At 41.3% G+C, this 16917-nt stretch overlaps 1 protein-coding gene across 1 annotated transcript in view; it reads right to left on the bottom strand.

Moving 5' to 3' along the window:
- Positions 1-16917, bottom strand: part of LOC133605790 (CTD nuclear envelope phosphatase 1A) — a 59809-nt gene that overhangs the window by 5598 nt on the left and 37294 nt on the right. Inside the window, exons 6-7 of the mRNA XM_061959091.2 lie at positions 3519-3630; positions 3332-3416 (exon numbers count right to left, since the gene is read on the bottom strand). Of these exons, the coding sequence (XP_061815075.1) occupies positions 3332-3416; positions 3519-3630 (197 nt within the window). The remainder of the gene's footprint in view (positions 1-3331; positions 3417-3518; positions 3631-16917) is intronic.

Below are 16917 nucleotides of genomic sequence, written 5' to 3'. Positions count from 1 at the left end.
GCCCTGGCGGCAATTCAAGGAAATGATCTACCGGTATATAGATATAGATAGATACCAGTGACGTGCGGTGAGGTTCATGGCTGGTGAGGCACTGACTTCATCACAGTCAGATTTACAAACATATGAACCCTAAAGAGCATCTTATTCACCATTTGATTGGCAGCAGTTAACGGGTTATGTTTAAAAGCTCATACCAGCATTCTTCCCTGCTTGGCACTCAGCATCAAGGGTTGGAATTGGGGGTTAAATCACCAAAAATTATTCCTGGGCGCGGCACCGCTGCTGCCCACTGCTCCCCTCACCTCCCAGGGGGTGATCAAGGGATGGGTCAAATGCAGACTACAAATTTCATTACACCTAGTGTGTGTGTGACAATCATTGGTACTTTAACTTAACTTTAACTTTAAACATACAAACTGTAGCACACAAAAAAGCACATTTAATTAAAAAAGCTTTATTATGGTCTAACCTTTACTTATAAGTGCGGGAACAGTGGTGTTGGTGTTGGAGGAGTTGTGAATGAATGAAATATGAAATCCGTGCTGCAGTCTACAGGTGTACCTAATGTTGTGTCCCTGCAGTCGTTCACGGTTCCTCCGGCGCGAGCATTGTTGTTTTTGCACTTTTTGGCTTCTTGTTAAGTGACTTTTTTTGGGTGGATTCGGTCTTGTATGTATGTATTAGAGATGCGCGGATAGGCAATTTATCTCATCCGCAACCGCGTCAGAAAGTCGTCATCCATCCGCCATCCACCCGATGTAACGTTTGATCAAAACTGCATCCGCCCGCCATCCGCCCGTTGTTATATATCTAATATTAATTAAAAAAAAAAAAAAAAGGGTGAAAACTACGCGAATTGCACCTTGTGCAGACAAAATTTTTCGATCGGACACGGAGGAATTAGTGATGTAAAAGACCACGTTGGGACAAAAAAACACAAGTCTAATGCCGTTGCTAGCGATACAAGTGGAAAACTTTCAACGTTTTTCGTCGCCCAAACAGATTCTTTGGATGTGATAAATGCCGAAGTTTTATTTACGGAGGCAATAATTGAGCATGGACTTCCAATCGCACTGGCTGATCACATGGGACAGTTAATAATGTAATGCAACCTTTAAAAATCATTACGCGGTGATCGCGGTCCCAAAAATAAACTTTTCTTGCATGATAATGTCCAGAAAATTTCGCTTTATATTACTATAGAGTCCTTTTAACGAATGAGTTTGATGGTTTATCACAAACCTTAAATGAAATTCCATGGCCACCGTCCTGCTCTCTATATCAACCAGGGTGAGCCCCACCCCTTTCGTGAGCGCACTGTGCGCGGAGTGACCCCTGTTACGCGCCCCCGGCAACAGGGGTGGCAAGCAGGTAAGCTGCGCGGGCGGAGCGCGCGGAGTGACCCATGTTACGAGCCCCCGGCCACGGGGGTGGCGGGCAGGTAAGCTGCTTACCTGCTGCGCGTGACGCCGGCCGCGGCGAAAGCGGACGAGGCGGGGTGTCGGTGCGGTGGGCGCGGTAGTGACCCTGGACGTGCGTCGGGCCCTTCTCGCGGATCGCCTCAGCTACGGCTCCCGGTGGGGCCCTCTCGGGGGAAGGGGCCTCGGTCCCGGACCCCGGCGAGGCGTCCCTTCTCCGCTCCGTAAAAGTGTCCATCTCTTTTCTTTTTTTTTCTTCTGTTGTGGCATATGCTGCAGGTGCCTGCTCGTTTTTCGTATGTGGGTAACAACATTTAACTATGTATATATATTTCCGAATTGGTTTAACTGCCACCCGCAAAAAAACAACAACAACAAAAAAAAAAAAAAAAAAAATCTAATTAATCCGCCCGACCCGACCCGCGAGCGGATAAAATCTTATTTTTTTTAATTTCATCCGCCCGATCCGCGGATAATCCGCGGACTCCGCGGTTGTGTCCGCAAACCGCGCATCTCTAGTATGTATGTATGTATGTATGTATGTATGTATGTATGTATGTATTAGGGGTGTAACGGTACGTGTATTTGTATTGAACCGTTTTGGTATGGGGGTTCCAGTTCGGTTCGGAGGTGTACCGAACGAGTTTCCACACGGATAGCTCTTAATCTTCTTCCCTTTATGCGATTTAAAATTATTGAAATCAGCCTCCTCCATTTTGAAAATTATGACAGGTGAAGTGTCACTCGTGACGTGACGAGTTTGACCCGGCGGAAATTCTAGGCATATGCTAATTATTTTGCGAAACGAGTTTGACCCGGCGTTAATCCTGAGCCGGCAGTAATGCTAAGCATGCGCTAATTATTTTGCGAAACGAGTTTGACCCGGCTGTAATTCTAGGCATGCGCATACTATATACCCGGCGGCAATTCAAGGACATACGGTAAATACGGGAAATACGTTACAATTCTCGGGAGGGGCACTGAAATTTGGGAGTCTCCCGGGAGGTTTGGCAAGTATGAGAATTAGCGGTGTACCACAGGACTGCCGGTGTATTTAATGGGCGGGCCAGCTCTAGTGTTAATTTGATATGACCTCACGGGCCAAGTGAAATTACACGGCGGGCCAGAGTTTGACACCCATGCTTTAGATTGTCATTACTGCCACAAGTAGTGGAAAAGTGTATTACAATTAAGTACCGCTGTTGTCTATACAGCTGAAAAACACATATTACATTCTATGGGGCGTTCGCAGCCCAACAATGGGCCCTGGCCCTATGGTTAAGAAACACTGGTATATAGTGTTTGCCATCAACATGCTGGGGACCATTGCTTTGCAGAGAAACAAGTGCAGGGCTCCCACTAGTTCAGCGTTATGGTGAGTTAATTTATCATACTAATTTTTTTGCTGTTTTTATCTGCCACACCTGGAAAGCCGGTCCGTGACAATAATGCATACATTAAAACGCTCACTGGTGCAAAAAAGGTTGGGGAACCCTGGTCTACATAACATGTAATGGTCAAAATTTGGCATAGATTTTGTTTTACAGATCATTTTCAAGCCGCTTTTTGACTGTCTCTTCAGAATGTGCTGTTTGGTGGGCGATCTTATTTACGTGAGTGCCAAGGTAATGGGTCCCATTTTTATAGTCTTTGGTTTGAACTCACGACCTACCGATCTCAGGGAGGACACTCTAACCACTCGGCCACTGAGCAGTTGTGAAAGTGAGAAGTTGCATTCTGTAGATGTAAATGGGCAGAAGACCAAAAAATACATTGGCCTCATGGTTGTTTGGCTGTGCTAAACCAGCTGCTAGGCTAACAAGTCAGAGTTGGGGGGGCGCCTGTGATGTGATGGCGTACCCCTTAAAAAGTTGGTCGTTGCACTTGTGTATAAAATACAATGACTTTCTTACCTTAATGCGTCAAGCATAGGCAGCAAGTTAAGAAGTGCTGTGTCGCTAGGGTCACTAAACCAAGACTTGATGGGTATTGCATTGTCTGGAAACAACAACCAATATTAACAGCTTATTTTTACACTTGTAAGACAAAACATGTAGTATTATTATCAATATGATAAGGAAGTTGTTGATTAGGTCTTACCTGGATGACTTCTATAAGCACCTGGTGAATTGTCTAGGATGACGATACTGGACAGGTCGTCATGTACAACTGACAGGTCTTTGATGTAACTTCCTAGATCCAACGTGCAGTGCTAGCAAAACAACAACAACAACATTTGTTATGGCTGCTTGTAGTCATAACATCAACACAATAACATCAAAATATTACAAGAAAACAGTTGTAGTCTTGGGTTGGGTAATTGTTTACGTTTTAATCCAAGCTAGACCCATCTTGGCCCAAGCTAAAACATGGAAAACATACACATTTTGGGTATTTTCATGAAATTTTGTGACATGCAAGTTAAACAGAATAGTAATTGGAATAATCGAATCATGTAAATAAAATAAGTAATATATTGAATAATTTGAGATAAAATCAGCAACCGATTGTCATAATTATTGCAGCAAAACCAGTAATAATACAGAACACAGAGAATGTGCAAAAAACCCTTGAACTTTTACATATTTTGTCACATTAATAATAATAATAATAATAATGAATTGCATTTGTAACGCACTTTATATTTGTTAAAATCGCAAAGTGCTACAAAGTATAAAAATAAAAAGTAAGAATATATAATAAAAAATGAAAATAGAAATAAAATCATAACACACATACAGAGGATTACAATCACACATTACAATCACAAATACATATATTTTTGGGGAATATTATGTGAAAGACGAACACAAAGTAGTATACAATTGTGAAGTTGAAAGAGTATTATTTATGATTTCTTTATTATTGTTTTTTACAAATAAAAAGGAAAAGGGCATTATGCCAAAGTATTCAGCCTCTCTGAGTCAATGTCTCTACAAGCTTTGCAAATCTAGTGACTGAAGTTTTTTCCCGTTCTTTGCAAAACAGCTCAAGCTTAGTCAGATTAGATGGAGAGCATTTGTGAACAGCAGTTTTCAGCTCTTGCCAATGATTCTTGATTGGGTTTAGGTCTGGACTTTGACTGCACCATGAATACGTTCACACTGCAGGGTCGGATGTCCAATTTGGATTTGTTTGTCACATCCCATCTTTTTAGTGGCCGTTCACATTACAAAAAAAATGTGATTTCAAATGTGAATGCAATCTGATCTGAAATTGACCTGCAGTGTGAACAAGGCCTATTTATGTTTTGTTTTAAACCATTCGTTGTCCTGCTGGAAGGTGAACCTCCACCCCAGTCTCAAGTGATAGGCAGACTTAAACAGGTTTTCTTTCAAGATTGCCCTGTATTTGGCTCCATCCATCTTCCGTGTCCCTGCTCACGAGAAGGACCCCCAGAGCATTATGCTGCCACCACCATATTTGACAGTGGGGATGGTGTGTTCAGAGTAATTTGCGGTGTTAGTTCTCCGCCAAACATAGTGTTTTGCATTTTAGCACATTATTCCACATGTTTGCTGTGTCCCCAACATGGCTTCTGGTAAACTGCATCTGTGATCAGTTCTCTCCTTGTTCGGCCTGTAAGTTTCAGTGGACGGACTTGTCTTGGTGGGTTTACGTTGTGCCATACACTTTCTATTTCTGGATGATTAATTGTGAGATGTTTAAAGCTTGGGAAATATTTTTATAGCCTAAGCCTGCTTTAAACTTCTCCACGACTGGTGTGTTCCTTGGACTTCATAATGCTGTTTGCGCCCCAATATTCTCTTAACCATCATCTGAGGCCGTCACAGAGCAGCTGTATTTGTCCTGAGATCTGATTACACATACTGTAGGTGGACAGTATTAAGTCTTAAGCAATTATCAGGCAACTTCTGAAAGCAATTGGTTGCACTCAGAGAAAGAAGCTTAATACTTTTGCACACCGCACTTTTCCGTTTATTATTTGTAAAAACATTTTTGAATCAGGTAGAAATTTCTTTCAACCTGACAACTTTGTGATTGGTCTTTCACATACAATTTGAATAAAATATATTTATGTTTGTGGTTGTAATGTGATAAAATATGGATAGGTTCAAGGGGTATGAATACGTTTGCAAGCCACTGTAAGTATCAGCATCGGTATGATTAATATTTCCTCTGTAACAACTTGGTATTGGATCAATACCACACATTTCTAGTAACACCCAAAACTAATGTGAAGTAGCTAAACAGAAAAATAAGTGTTTATTACATTTGAACAGAAGTGTAGATTGAAACATGTTCAAACATTAAAAAACAGCTATTAACAGTTACTGGCAATTAGCAATAGAATAGAATAGAATAGAAAGTACTTTATTGATCCCTGGGGGAAATTCAGCACCACAGTTTGCTCAAAATAGACAGTAATAATAAAAATAATAAATAATATAATATATTATATATATAATATATAAATAATATAAATATATTCTACATATACTCTACATTTAAGTGCAGTCAGGGAACATATGCATTATACAGTCTGATGGCTGTTGGTATGAAGGACCTCCTGTGTCGTTCCGTGTTGCATTTTGGGAGTCTGAGCCTTCCACTGAATGTGCTCATTCTCTCTGCAAGGTCCGAGTGTAGCGGGTGGGAGGTGTTGTCCATAATGGCTAGGAGCTTTGCTAGACTTCTCCTCTCTGACACCACCGCCAGAGAGTCTAGCTCCACTCCCACCACGTTACTGGCCTTCTCTACAAACTTGTCCAGTCTGTTTGCGTCCCTCGCTCTCAGCCCGCTGCCCCAGCAGGCCACGGCGTACAAGAAGGCGCCCGCCACCACCGACTCTTAGAACATCTTCAACATCTTTGTACAGACGTTGAAGGATCCTAGCCACCTGAGGAAGTAGAGGCGGCTCTGTCCCTTCTTGTAGAGTGCCTCCGCGTGTTTTGACCCATTCAGCTTGTTGTCCATGTGTACACCGAGGTATTTATAATCCTCAACCATGTCCACATCGACCCCCCTGATGGAAACAGGGGTGGCCGGAGTACTCCTCCTCCTTCCCAGGTCTACAACCAGCTCCTTGGTCTTCGTCACATTAAGCTGGAGGTGGTTCTTTCCACACCATGTGACAAAGTACCTGTATTCCTCATCGTCATCATCCTCAATACACCCCACTATCGCAGAGTCATCAGAAAACTTCTGAAGGTTGCAGGACTCTGAGTGATAGTGGAAATCGGTGGTGTAGATGGTGAAGAGGAAGGGGGAGAGGACTGTGCCCTGCGGGGCCCCGATGTTGCTGATCAGCCTGTCAGACACAGAGTCCTGCAGTCGCACGTGCTGTGGTCTGTCAGTCAGGTAATCAACAACCCAGGACACCAAGGGGGGCTCCACCTGCATCGTCTCCAACTTCACACCCTGTTACTCCAGGCCGTATGGTATTAAAAGCACTGGAGAAGTAAAAAAACATGACCCTCACACTGCTCGCAGGCTTGTCTAGGTGGGTGTGGGCTCGGTTCAGCAGGTAGATGACTGCGTCCTTCACTCCCAGTTGGGGCTGGTAGGCGAATTGGAGTGGGTCCAGGTAGGGCTTGACTGTAGGGCGGAGTTGTTCCAGGACCAACCTCTCCATGGTCTTCATGATATGGGAGGTTAGAGCCACCGGCCTGTAGTCCTTTGACGTGCTGGGTCGCGTGCACTTGGGGATGGGGACCACGCATGAGGTTTTCCTCAGTGTGGGGACTTTCTGCAGCCTAAGGCTCATGTTGAAGATGTGCTGTAGCACACCACACAGCTGTGGGGCGCAGGCTTTGAGCACCCTGGGGCTCACACCGTCAGGACCCGCGGCCTTGCCTGTGTGTAACTTATTAAGCTGTGCATGCACCTGTTCTGCAGACAGACACACTGGGGGGGTCTCAGGTGATTGGGGGAGGGGGGGGTTCATCAAACTGAGGGTGAGGTGTTAAGTTGGGGGAGGTAGTCATTGGAGTTAGGGGGCTGTGAGGAGGGGAGGAGGGGGTGGATTGGTTCACTGAAGTTGTCAGGGGGCCGGCTGGCATGTCTTGGGGGGGGGGAGCCACTGTGTCAAACCTGTTAAAGAACTGGTTTAGTTCATTGGCCCTCTCTTTGTCTCCTTCCACCCCCGTACCCCCTGACAGTTTGAGTCCGGTGATGGTCTGCATACCTCTCCAAACCGCCTTCATGTTGTTGTCTTTCAGCTTCCCTTCCAGCTTCCTCCTGTAGTTCTCCTTGGCCTCCCTGAGTTTGGTCTTCAGCAGCCCCTGAACTCTTTTCACCTCCTCCCTGTTACCAGTATTGAATGCCCTCTTCTTCTCATTCAGTAGGGCTGACCCCTTCTGACCACCTTCTCACTGTTTTTTGGTCACAGGCTGTCTTTTGACCAGAGGCACATAACAGGGGTTGAGGTAAACAAGGTTGTGGTCTGACCAGCCCAGCTCCGGTAGTGGTATGGAGCTATACGCATCCTTGATGTTTGCGTACAGCAGGACCAAGATCTTATTTCCTCTGGTGTGGCAGCTGACATACTGAGTAGGGATGTCCCGATCCCATATTTGGATCGGATCGGCTGCCGATATTTGCAAAAAAATGCGTATCGGCAAGGCATGGGAAAATGCCGATCCGCTCTGTGTTTTCCAACGCACCTATTTAAATAGTACATTCCACTTTTCTGCTGCTACCTAATTTCCGTTCCGCATTTTCCAGCACACCTTCAACACATCTAAAGGTCTGTGGATTCTCACGCAGTTGCTTTTAGCTGCTGGCATTACACGACAGGCTCTTCTCACTCTTTTCTGTGTCTGTACTTCTCACAGACAGCAAGCGCACCTTCTTACACACGTCACATACTGTCACGTCATACGTCACAAACGTATATGTCCTCCCCAAGCAGAGAGGTAGCAGCATGGCTAACGTTAGCTGTGATGCTAGCGCAGCCGTTTGACCAACGCTCCCTCTAAGGTGCGCGCTTGTGCAATTGCGCACTGTTTAAACGTCCTCTGCGCATAGCAATTATATGCCACGCACAAAATCAAATAAAAAAATAAGCGCATAACAATTTTCGACACACGGACACGACAGAGAAAACAGTTTTCGTCATCATTGTTCAAATATTATAACGTCTGTCGAGACGCTTATCTCCATTCGGTGCCACACGTCCACACCATCAAAATGCCGAGGCAAAAATTTCAACACCGTATGAAAAAATTTGTGATTTTTTTAGTTGTGATTTCCTTCTCTGCATGAAAGTTTAAAAGTAGCATATATTAATGCAGTATGAAGAAGAATGTTTTAATGTAGACATGCAAGCCTTGAAAGAAAATGTTGAAAATCAAGACTACATTTCCTGCAAATGGATGCATTTCTACCCTATATTTTAACTTTAGATTTATTCTCATATCAAACTCTTTTGGCTGTCTTTTTGACACTTACATCCGGCGCCCCCCTCCACACCCTGGATTATAAATACCGGTAATGTAAATAATTCAATGTGATTATCTTGTGTGATGACTGTATTATGATGATAGTATATATCTGATAGTATATATCTGTATCATGAATCAATTTAAGTGGACCCCGACTTAAACAAGTTGAAAAACTTTTTCGGGTGTTACCATTTAGTGGTCAATTGTACGAAATATGTACTTCACTGTGCAACCTACTAATAAAAGTCTCAATCAATCAATCAAAACACATAGAATCATCATACTGCTGTGATTATATGTATCAAGTGTTCATTCAAGGCTAAGGCAAAATATCGAGATATATATTGTGTATCGCAATATGGCCTTAAAATATCGCAATATTAAAAAAAGGCCATATCGCCCAGCCCTAGTTCAATGATGCCATTTCTGTTTGTCATGTATAATTTTGTCTATTTTGTGTTTATCCTTGAATAAACAGGTCAGTTTCTTGTTACCAACCATTGTGTATTATTCAAACTCCCCTAATTCAGATGGCTAGTTGTTATCAAGAGTACTAAAACCCTTTTCAACATGATTCTGACAACTAAGTAGGCTAAATAACTTTAAACTTTAATACATGCTCGGATAGGCCAGTATCGGTCAGTATCGGTATCGGTCAGTATCGGTATCGGATCGGAAATGCAAAAACAATATCGGTATCGGATCGGAAGTGCAAAAACCTGGATCGGGACATCCCTAGTCCGGAGCGGTGTCCGCATGTCTGCGATGTATTACAGTGAAAAAAGATGGGGGATAATATATGGTTTCTGTAGGAGGAAAACATGACACAAACCTTCCTAATTGTAATCCCACTGTTTATATTAAACATGTTTCACTGAAAAGAGTATTAGACGGGCGCCGTCTTGTCCTACGAATTTCGGCGGACATTGAACTCACCGTAGTTTGTTTACATGTACAACTTTCTCCGACGCTGCCAAAGAAAGACGTGCCACTCTTTTTTTCTCATTTTGTCCACCAACGTTTTTATGCTGTGTGTGAATGCACAAATGTGAGCTTTGTTGATGTTGTTGAATAGTTTGGAGTGCTAATCAGGCATATTTGGTCACTGCATGACTGCAACTAATCCATGCTAACATGCTATTAAGGCTAGCTGTATGAATATATTGCATCATTATGCCTCGTTTGTAGGTAAACTTGAGCTCATTTAATTTCCTTTACTTATGTCCTCTGTGTATTTATTGTATATTTGCATGTCTCATGATACATTATCTGTATGTAATCTTGCCTACATTTCTGATAGTTGTTTGCGTGCCATGTTGTTCCAAACCACAGCAAACGTTACCCAGCTTGCAAAGATTGTAATAAATCCATTAGAAGAAGACGTTTCCTTAAACTTGGACACACACATCTATTACTTTGCCAATTCTACGTCATTAATTTCCAGGAGTTATCAATTGTTTTCCAATGTTGTAAAAAATATGTAGAATAAATATAAAAATGTCAACATTTCTGTCAATGAAGATTTGTGGAAGCCTGCGACACATAGTCATTTTGATAGTAGGCTAATATAAACAATTAAATCATGTGTTATTAGGCTTTGAATTTTTTTGCGGCTCCAGACAGATTTTTTTTTGTCCAATATGGCTTTTTCAACATTTTGGGTTGCCGACCCCTGGTCTAGACACTTAAAAAAATTCTCGAAGTACAGCAACAAATGAAAATATGGCAAAATGATATAAAAATATATGTTAACACTAATTAATAATAACATATTTGTTTTTAAATGTATGTCTACCTTTTAAAGCCTTTTTATCTAAAATCATATCATCATCAAAGATTATGCAATTGATGTGATGACATCATGGTGACCACGCCCCCCACCCCCACAGGTATCTTGGCAATCCAGGGGAAAACCGTGATATATTTGTATTTTTTAATACATTCTAACTCGTAAATAATTGCTCGCAGTCAGATAACAATGGATGTAATGGGATTCGCTCTATTCCCCCTATAAAGCGCTCTAAAAAACATCCAAAAACCTCCATCAACGTTTAATATGCAGTATATGCTGTAAGTATATATGTAATGTAGTATTATGCATTTTAATAATAATATGCAATATTTACATATTTGCAAATGGGAACGAAGATTTGTAACGTACTTGTCTTACATAGGGATTGTGAATGTTTGGCAAAATTCCAAAAAAGATGCAGTTCCCCTTTAAGGGTCAACAAGCGTGCCAAGTAAAAAAAAGCATACAGTTGGCCAGTCTGACCCCCAATTCATTATTTTTTATTATTTCTTGCTACACAGTCTTTTAAAATTACTTTTTTATTATCGAAAATGACTACTTAATAGCTACATGTAATTTATTCTCGTAAAATTACCATACTTTTCGGATTACAGAGCGCACCTGAACCCTTACCTCATGACCAAAATTATGCGATACATGACCAGCATGCTTTGAAAAATTTAACTGTAAGCGTGTTACACCCGGAAACTTAGCAGCCCTAAGAAATCTTCTGTTTTCTCTGCTACACCTAAACGCGAGAAGCTTGGTAGAGCATCACGATGACTTACTTGCTTTGTTGGCTAGTTAGATCACAAGATTAATGTCGTAGGATGTAGTGAAACTTGAGTGAACGACATATCATTATTATTATATCGTTACATAGCTTATGTAACGAAATTTCATTCTTATCTGTGCTGTAAAGTTCAAATTTGAATGACAATGAAAAGGAAGTCTAGTCCAGTCTAGTCTATATCATATTTGAACACACTCAACCTGGATGGCTATGTCCTCTACATTAAAAACAGTACAGGTAGACCAGATTGGGGTGTGTGCAAATATGTAGACTCAAAATACTCTATGACCAGCCGTGATGACCTATATATTGATGATGGTTTATTAGATGCCTTATTTATAGAAGTATATGTCGAAAATAATACAAATATAATTGTAGGTATAATGTATTGACCTCCAGATTCCGATCCAAACTTTACTATAGCCTGTAGAGGCCCGGTGATCTGGAATGAGATTGATAGCTCTATAAAAGAATTGCGTTTTAAGCAAAATGTATTGCTACGTTACACATAGTACATTTAGCACACCACCTCATGGCTGAGAATTTCACATTGGTCGCATAATTTTGGTCTTGACCCCTGTATGTATGATATGATTGTCGCAAATCTTCAAAATGCAACTTTTTATTCAAATTTGAATAATACGATATCGAGACTGATTTGGTGGATTAAAAGCTTCCTTCTCTGTAAATGTAAATCTGGTGGTAGGTTGGTATGAAATTGTAAATGGGTGTTGGGTGGCTAGATTTTGAAATTAATTTTATTGTACCGTGTTGTGTATGTTATATGATGATGTGTATTTTAACTGTGGGTGCCTATCCTTAAGGTCTATGGTTCTAGGGATTCCCTTTTTGCAAAATATTAACAAAAGAAACAATAATGTAATATCAAATTATGTCTGTAAATAAATGAATAAATAAATTACCGTATTTTCCGCACTATAAGGCGCACCGGATTATAAGGCGCACCTTCAATGAATGGCATATTTTAAAACTTTGTTCATATATAAGGCGCACTGCATAGAATAGACGCTACAGTAGAGGCTGGGGTTACGTTATGCATCCATTAGATGGAGCCGCGCTAAAGGGAATGTCAACAAAACAGTCAGATAGGTCAGTCAAACTTTATTAATAGATTACAAACCAGCGTTCTGACAATTCTGTTCACTCCCAAAATGAATAAACAGCGGTTTTATTATTTTCCCCGAGGTAAAGTCAGTGACGTGGTGTTTTGTTTATCTTTTAACAACAGCAAGGTATAACATGTAGTGCAACATTTATATCACATAGTGGAGGGGAACTTTTCCCTGATTCAATAAACACGTAAAAAACAGTGAAACTGTTACGCTAAATCAAACGTTAGTGCAATCACAATATAGTAACATTCGAAATAGTGCAGAGCAATAACAATATATCAATAACTCAACGTTGCTCAAACATTAATGTCACACAACACAACACACAAAATAAACATGTAAAGCTCACTTTATGAAGTTATTCCTCATCCACGAATCTCTCGAATTCTTCTTATACAGTGTCCGAATTTAACAGTTGGGCGAATACGGCATCCGTCTCATTGAAGTCGTCATTAATCGAGTCAGTGTCGCTGCTGCTCTAATTCCGTGGTCTACTGCGTGACTGATCGTCTTAAGTTTAAACTCTGCGTCGTAAGCGTGTCTCTTAATAGGAGCCATTTTGGGGTCTTTACATAAACAAACAAATGGAAATGAAACGGCACGCCTCGCGCAGTCATATATCCCAGCATGCACCGCACGCTTCTTCTTCTTCTACGGAGGAAAATGAAGTCGGCGGCTGCTTACCGTCGTTGCGATCAGTGTTGGGACTAACGCGTTACAAACGCGTTACTGTAACGCCGTTAGTTTCGGCGGTAACTAGTAATCTAACGCGTTATTTTTTTTTATTCAGTAATTTAGTTACCGTTACTACATGATGCGTTACTGCGTTATTTTACATTACTTTTGATGTAGTATCGGCTAGAAACAGAAGCGCTGCGGTGTCGTTCTTCTGAATCTTCCTCTGTCACAAGCCGGAGAGAAGAAAAGAGGCGCGGTCTATGTGTGTGTGTGTGTGTGGGGAGGGGATGAGGCACACAAGCACGTGATCCGCGGTTTGATATATGAAACAAAAAAAAAAGTTGTTGGCACGTTCAGTCCACACACAGCGTGGTCATGGCAAGCGGAGTAACGGAGGAGCTTGAACGCCCCCGCCATTGAATCAGTGTGTTTATAAGTGCAGACTCGGTTGTGCAAAACGAGGGGTTTAAACACATGCTGAACGTGCTTGAACCACGTTACGACATCCCGTCGCGCACCCACTTCAGCAATAAGATTGTGCCAGATCTTTATGAGCAGGAGAAGAAAAAAGTTGTGGATGAACTATCCCGAGCATCAGCTGTTGCGCTCATGACAGACAGGTGGACGTCCAGCGGAACTATAAGCGCTCACTTCATCACAGCAGACTGGGAGATGAGAAGACACGCCCCCTCTACGAGAGTCACCTTGCGCAGGTACTGACACAAGCAGTGGAGGAATGGAAGATAAAGATATCCCAGTCACACGTGATAATGCCAAAAATCAAATAATTACAGAGAATGAGGCAGGACTGGGACCACAGATAAGTGCTTTGCACATGTAGTGAATTTGGCATCACAGAAGGGAATCTCAGTCAATAGGATGGAGCGCCTCTTTGGGAGGATCAGGAAGGTTTCTTACTTCCACCCAAGCACAACAGCTGCTCATGTGCTTAAGACAAAGCAAGAAATGCTAAAGCTGCCTGCTCATACATGATGTCCCAACGAGGTGGAACTCCACTTATGATATGTTGGAGCAGCAGGCAGCTATATACTCTGCATTGACCCACAACACCCTGAAGACAAATGTCACCCTGTCTGATGATGATGTGAGAGTGGCAGGTGAGGTCCTCCAGGTGCTTAAACCCCTCAAAAGTGTTCCATCTCTACTGAGCACTGAAACTTCACCATCTGTGTCAATGATCCTGCCACTGAAAACAAGTATTCTACAATCCATGGCTCCAAGTGTGGAAGACAGCAGCATCACTCCAGATGTCAGGCTTTATGTTTCAAGGAAGATGATGTGCCTTCTTATGTTACACTTTAACTTGTTTTTTATTCATGGTCATTGGTCCAAGTTTAAAGAAAGGAGGAATGCCTTTTTATGTTTTTCATTAATTATGTTAAAAGGGAAATAAAAATGTATGTCAAGTTGATCAACAGATTGTATTATTCTCCAGTGCAATAACAGTACTGAAATGAAGGCAAAAAGGGCATTAATGGGAGCTTTAAAAAAAAAAAGAAGAAAAAAAGAAGTAACTAAATAGTTACTTTTCACAGTAACGCATTACTTTTTGGTGTAAGTAACTGAGTTAGTAACTGAGTTACTTTTGAAATAAAGTAACTAGTAACTGGTTTTCAGTAACTAACCCAACACTGGTTGCGATTGATTGATTGATTGAAACTTATACCTGTTGGAGGCTCAATATTGGTCCATATATAAGGCGCACCGAATTATAAGGCGCACTGTCAGCTTTTGACAAAATTGGAGGTTTTTAGGTGCGCCTTGTAGTGCGAAAAATACGGTAACTTTTTCCTTGAAAGCTGCATCGTCTGCATTTCTTTGCATCTTTGCCATGATGAGGGTACGTACATAACACGCTAAATGGCTGACTAAATGATTAGATTTGATTTAATGTAAACAATTTCATTGGTCAACCAGAATCCGTTTGGCAATTGTATTGGTCTGAAATGGGGCTAAATATATTGGCAGCATGTGAAATCCATAAATTAGCTGTAGGATTGTATACACCATAGGGTTCAGCGTGGAGAAAGCATGGGAAAAAAAGTTGCGGCGTATAGTCCAGGCTGTAAATTACGGTACACTTACTCTTGTAAAAATGTAATTTAATCCATTATCGACTATCAGCTTTCTCTTTATTTAATTTACGACTTCATTCTTGTAAGATTACAATTTAAAACTTTATTGTCATATAATTTTTACTCATACCATTCGGACTACCATTGTTACGACTTAATTTTTGTAAAATTACAACTTAATGCCCATAAAAGTGTGATCTTATTCTGACAGCATTATGATTACAACTGTTTTCTTAATCACTCTTCTTGTAATAATTCTTAATTCTTAACATTACAGTTAAGACTTTATTCTCATATTTTTGTTTGTAAAATTTAAAACTTTGTCTAAAAATGAAAATGTCATCCTTATAACATTATAATTTCCGCACTATAAGGCGCACCTAAAAACCTCAAATTTTCTCAAAAGCTGACAGTGTGCCTTATAATCCGGTGCGCCTTATATATGGACCAATACTGAGCCAAAGAAACCTAAACTTCATTTTCATAAAGTTTAGGTCTCGCAACTACGGTAAACATCCGCCAACTTCTTTTTCCCCCGTAGAAGAAGAAGCACTTCTTCTTCTACGGTAAGCAGCCGCAAACTTAATTTTCCCCCGTAGAAGAAGAAGTTATAAATGCATTTTAGGCAACACGAAGTCAGGCACATGCACACGAGCGTCGTTTGGCTTGATAATCATGGCGGACAAACTACACAGACTTTGCTGCTGAGATTCCCCCTTGAAGTAAATGGAGCCAAGCGCTTAGTTTAACGTAATTTTCCTTCGCTTCCGGACGTGCGTTTAAGAGGCACCGCTGTTAGATGGCGACAGGTATGGACAATATTGGAGACAGGCGCACTTGTCCCCACACTAAAAGAATACAGTGAAGGAGAAAACTAATTGATGTTGCTTTTATTTTCAGAATACAATGTTCATCAGCTGCTGTGACAGAGTTAATGAGGTGAGGAAACATGCAGCAGGCGATGTGTCGTGACCGTTGTCACAACTTGTTTATAAAGTCTTTAGTGTGTTTACTGGGATGTTCACTTGTCCTTTATTTAACTGCAAACTGTTTCAGTGTTCAAATAACATCAATACTAGCTAAAATGTTTAGTCATCTCATCGAATTGATGAACGAAGGCTGTGAAGATTGTGTATTCGATGTGAGAGGTGTCACTCCTGCTTTTTTTGGTTGTTGGCCAAACTGTTGTACTGAACCACAAGGGGGTGCTGGAGAAGAACAATGCTTGTTTATTGGAGTTCATCTTCATTAGCCAAACTGCTTTGTATTTTATTTTGATATCAAAAAGTAAATGCCTTGTTTTTTTACATTACTTGTTTTTTTATGTCAAAGGTATTACTTCAAAAACTATTCATGTAACACATCATTTTATTAACATGTCCGTTCCACTGCATTTGTCTCAGGCAATGCTGAGGACTACAAGAAGGCCATATATGACCTGCGTAAATCCATCAGCGAGGCAAAGGGACAATACAGACTAAAGCTGGAGGGATTCTACTCCACCATAGATTCCCGGCGCATGTGGCAAGGCCTGCAACACACCACAGACTATAAGGAGGGGAGCAGGGTGGGTCACAAACAGCCAACCCTCACTGCCAGAT

This window comes from Nerophis lumbriciformis, linkage group LG05 (assembly GCF_033978685.3).
Source record: "Nerophis lumbriciformis linkage group LG05, RoL_Nlum_v2.1, whole genome shotgun sequence".
Taxonomy (NCBI): Eukaryota; Metazoa; Chordata; class Actinopteri; order Syngnathiformes; family Syngnathidae; genus Nerophis; species Nerophis lumbriciformis.
This window is presented reverse-complemented; position numbering and strand designations above follow the sequence as displayed.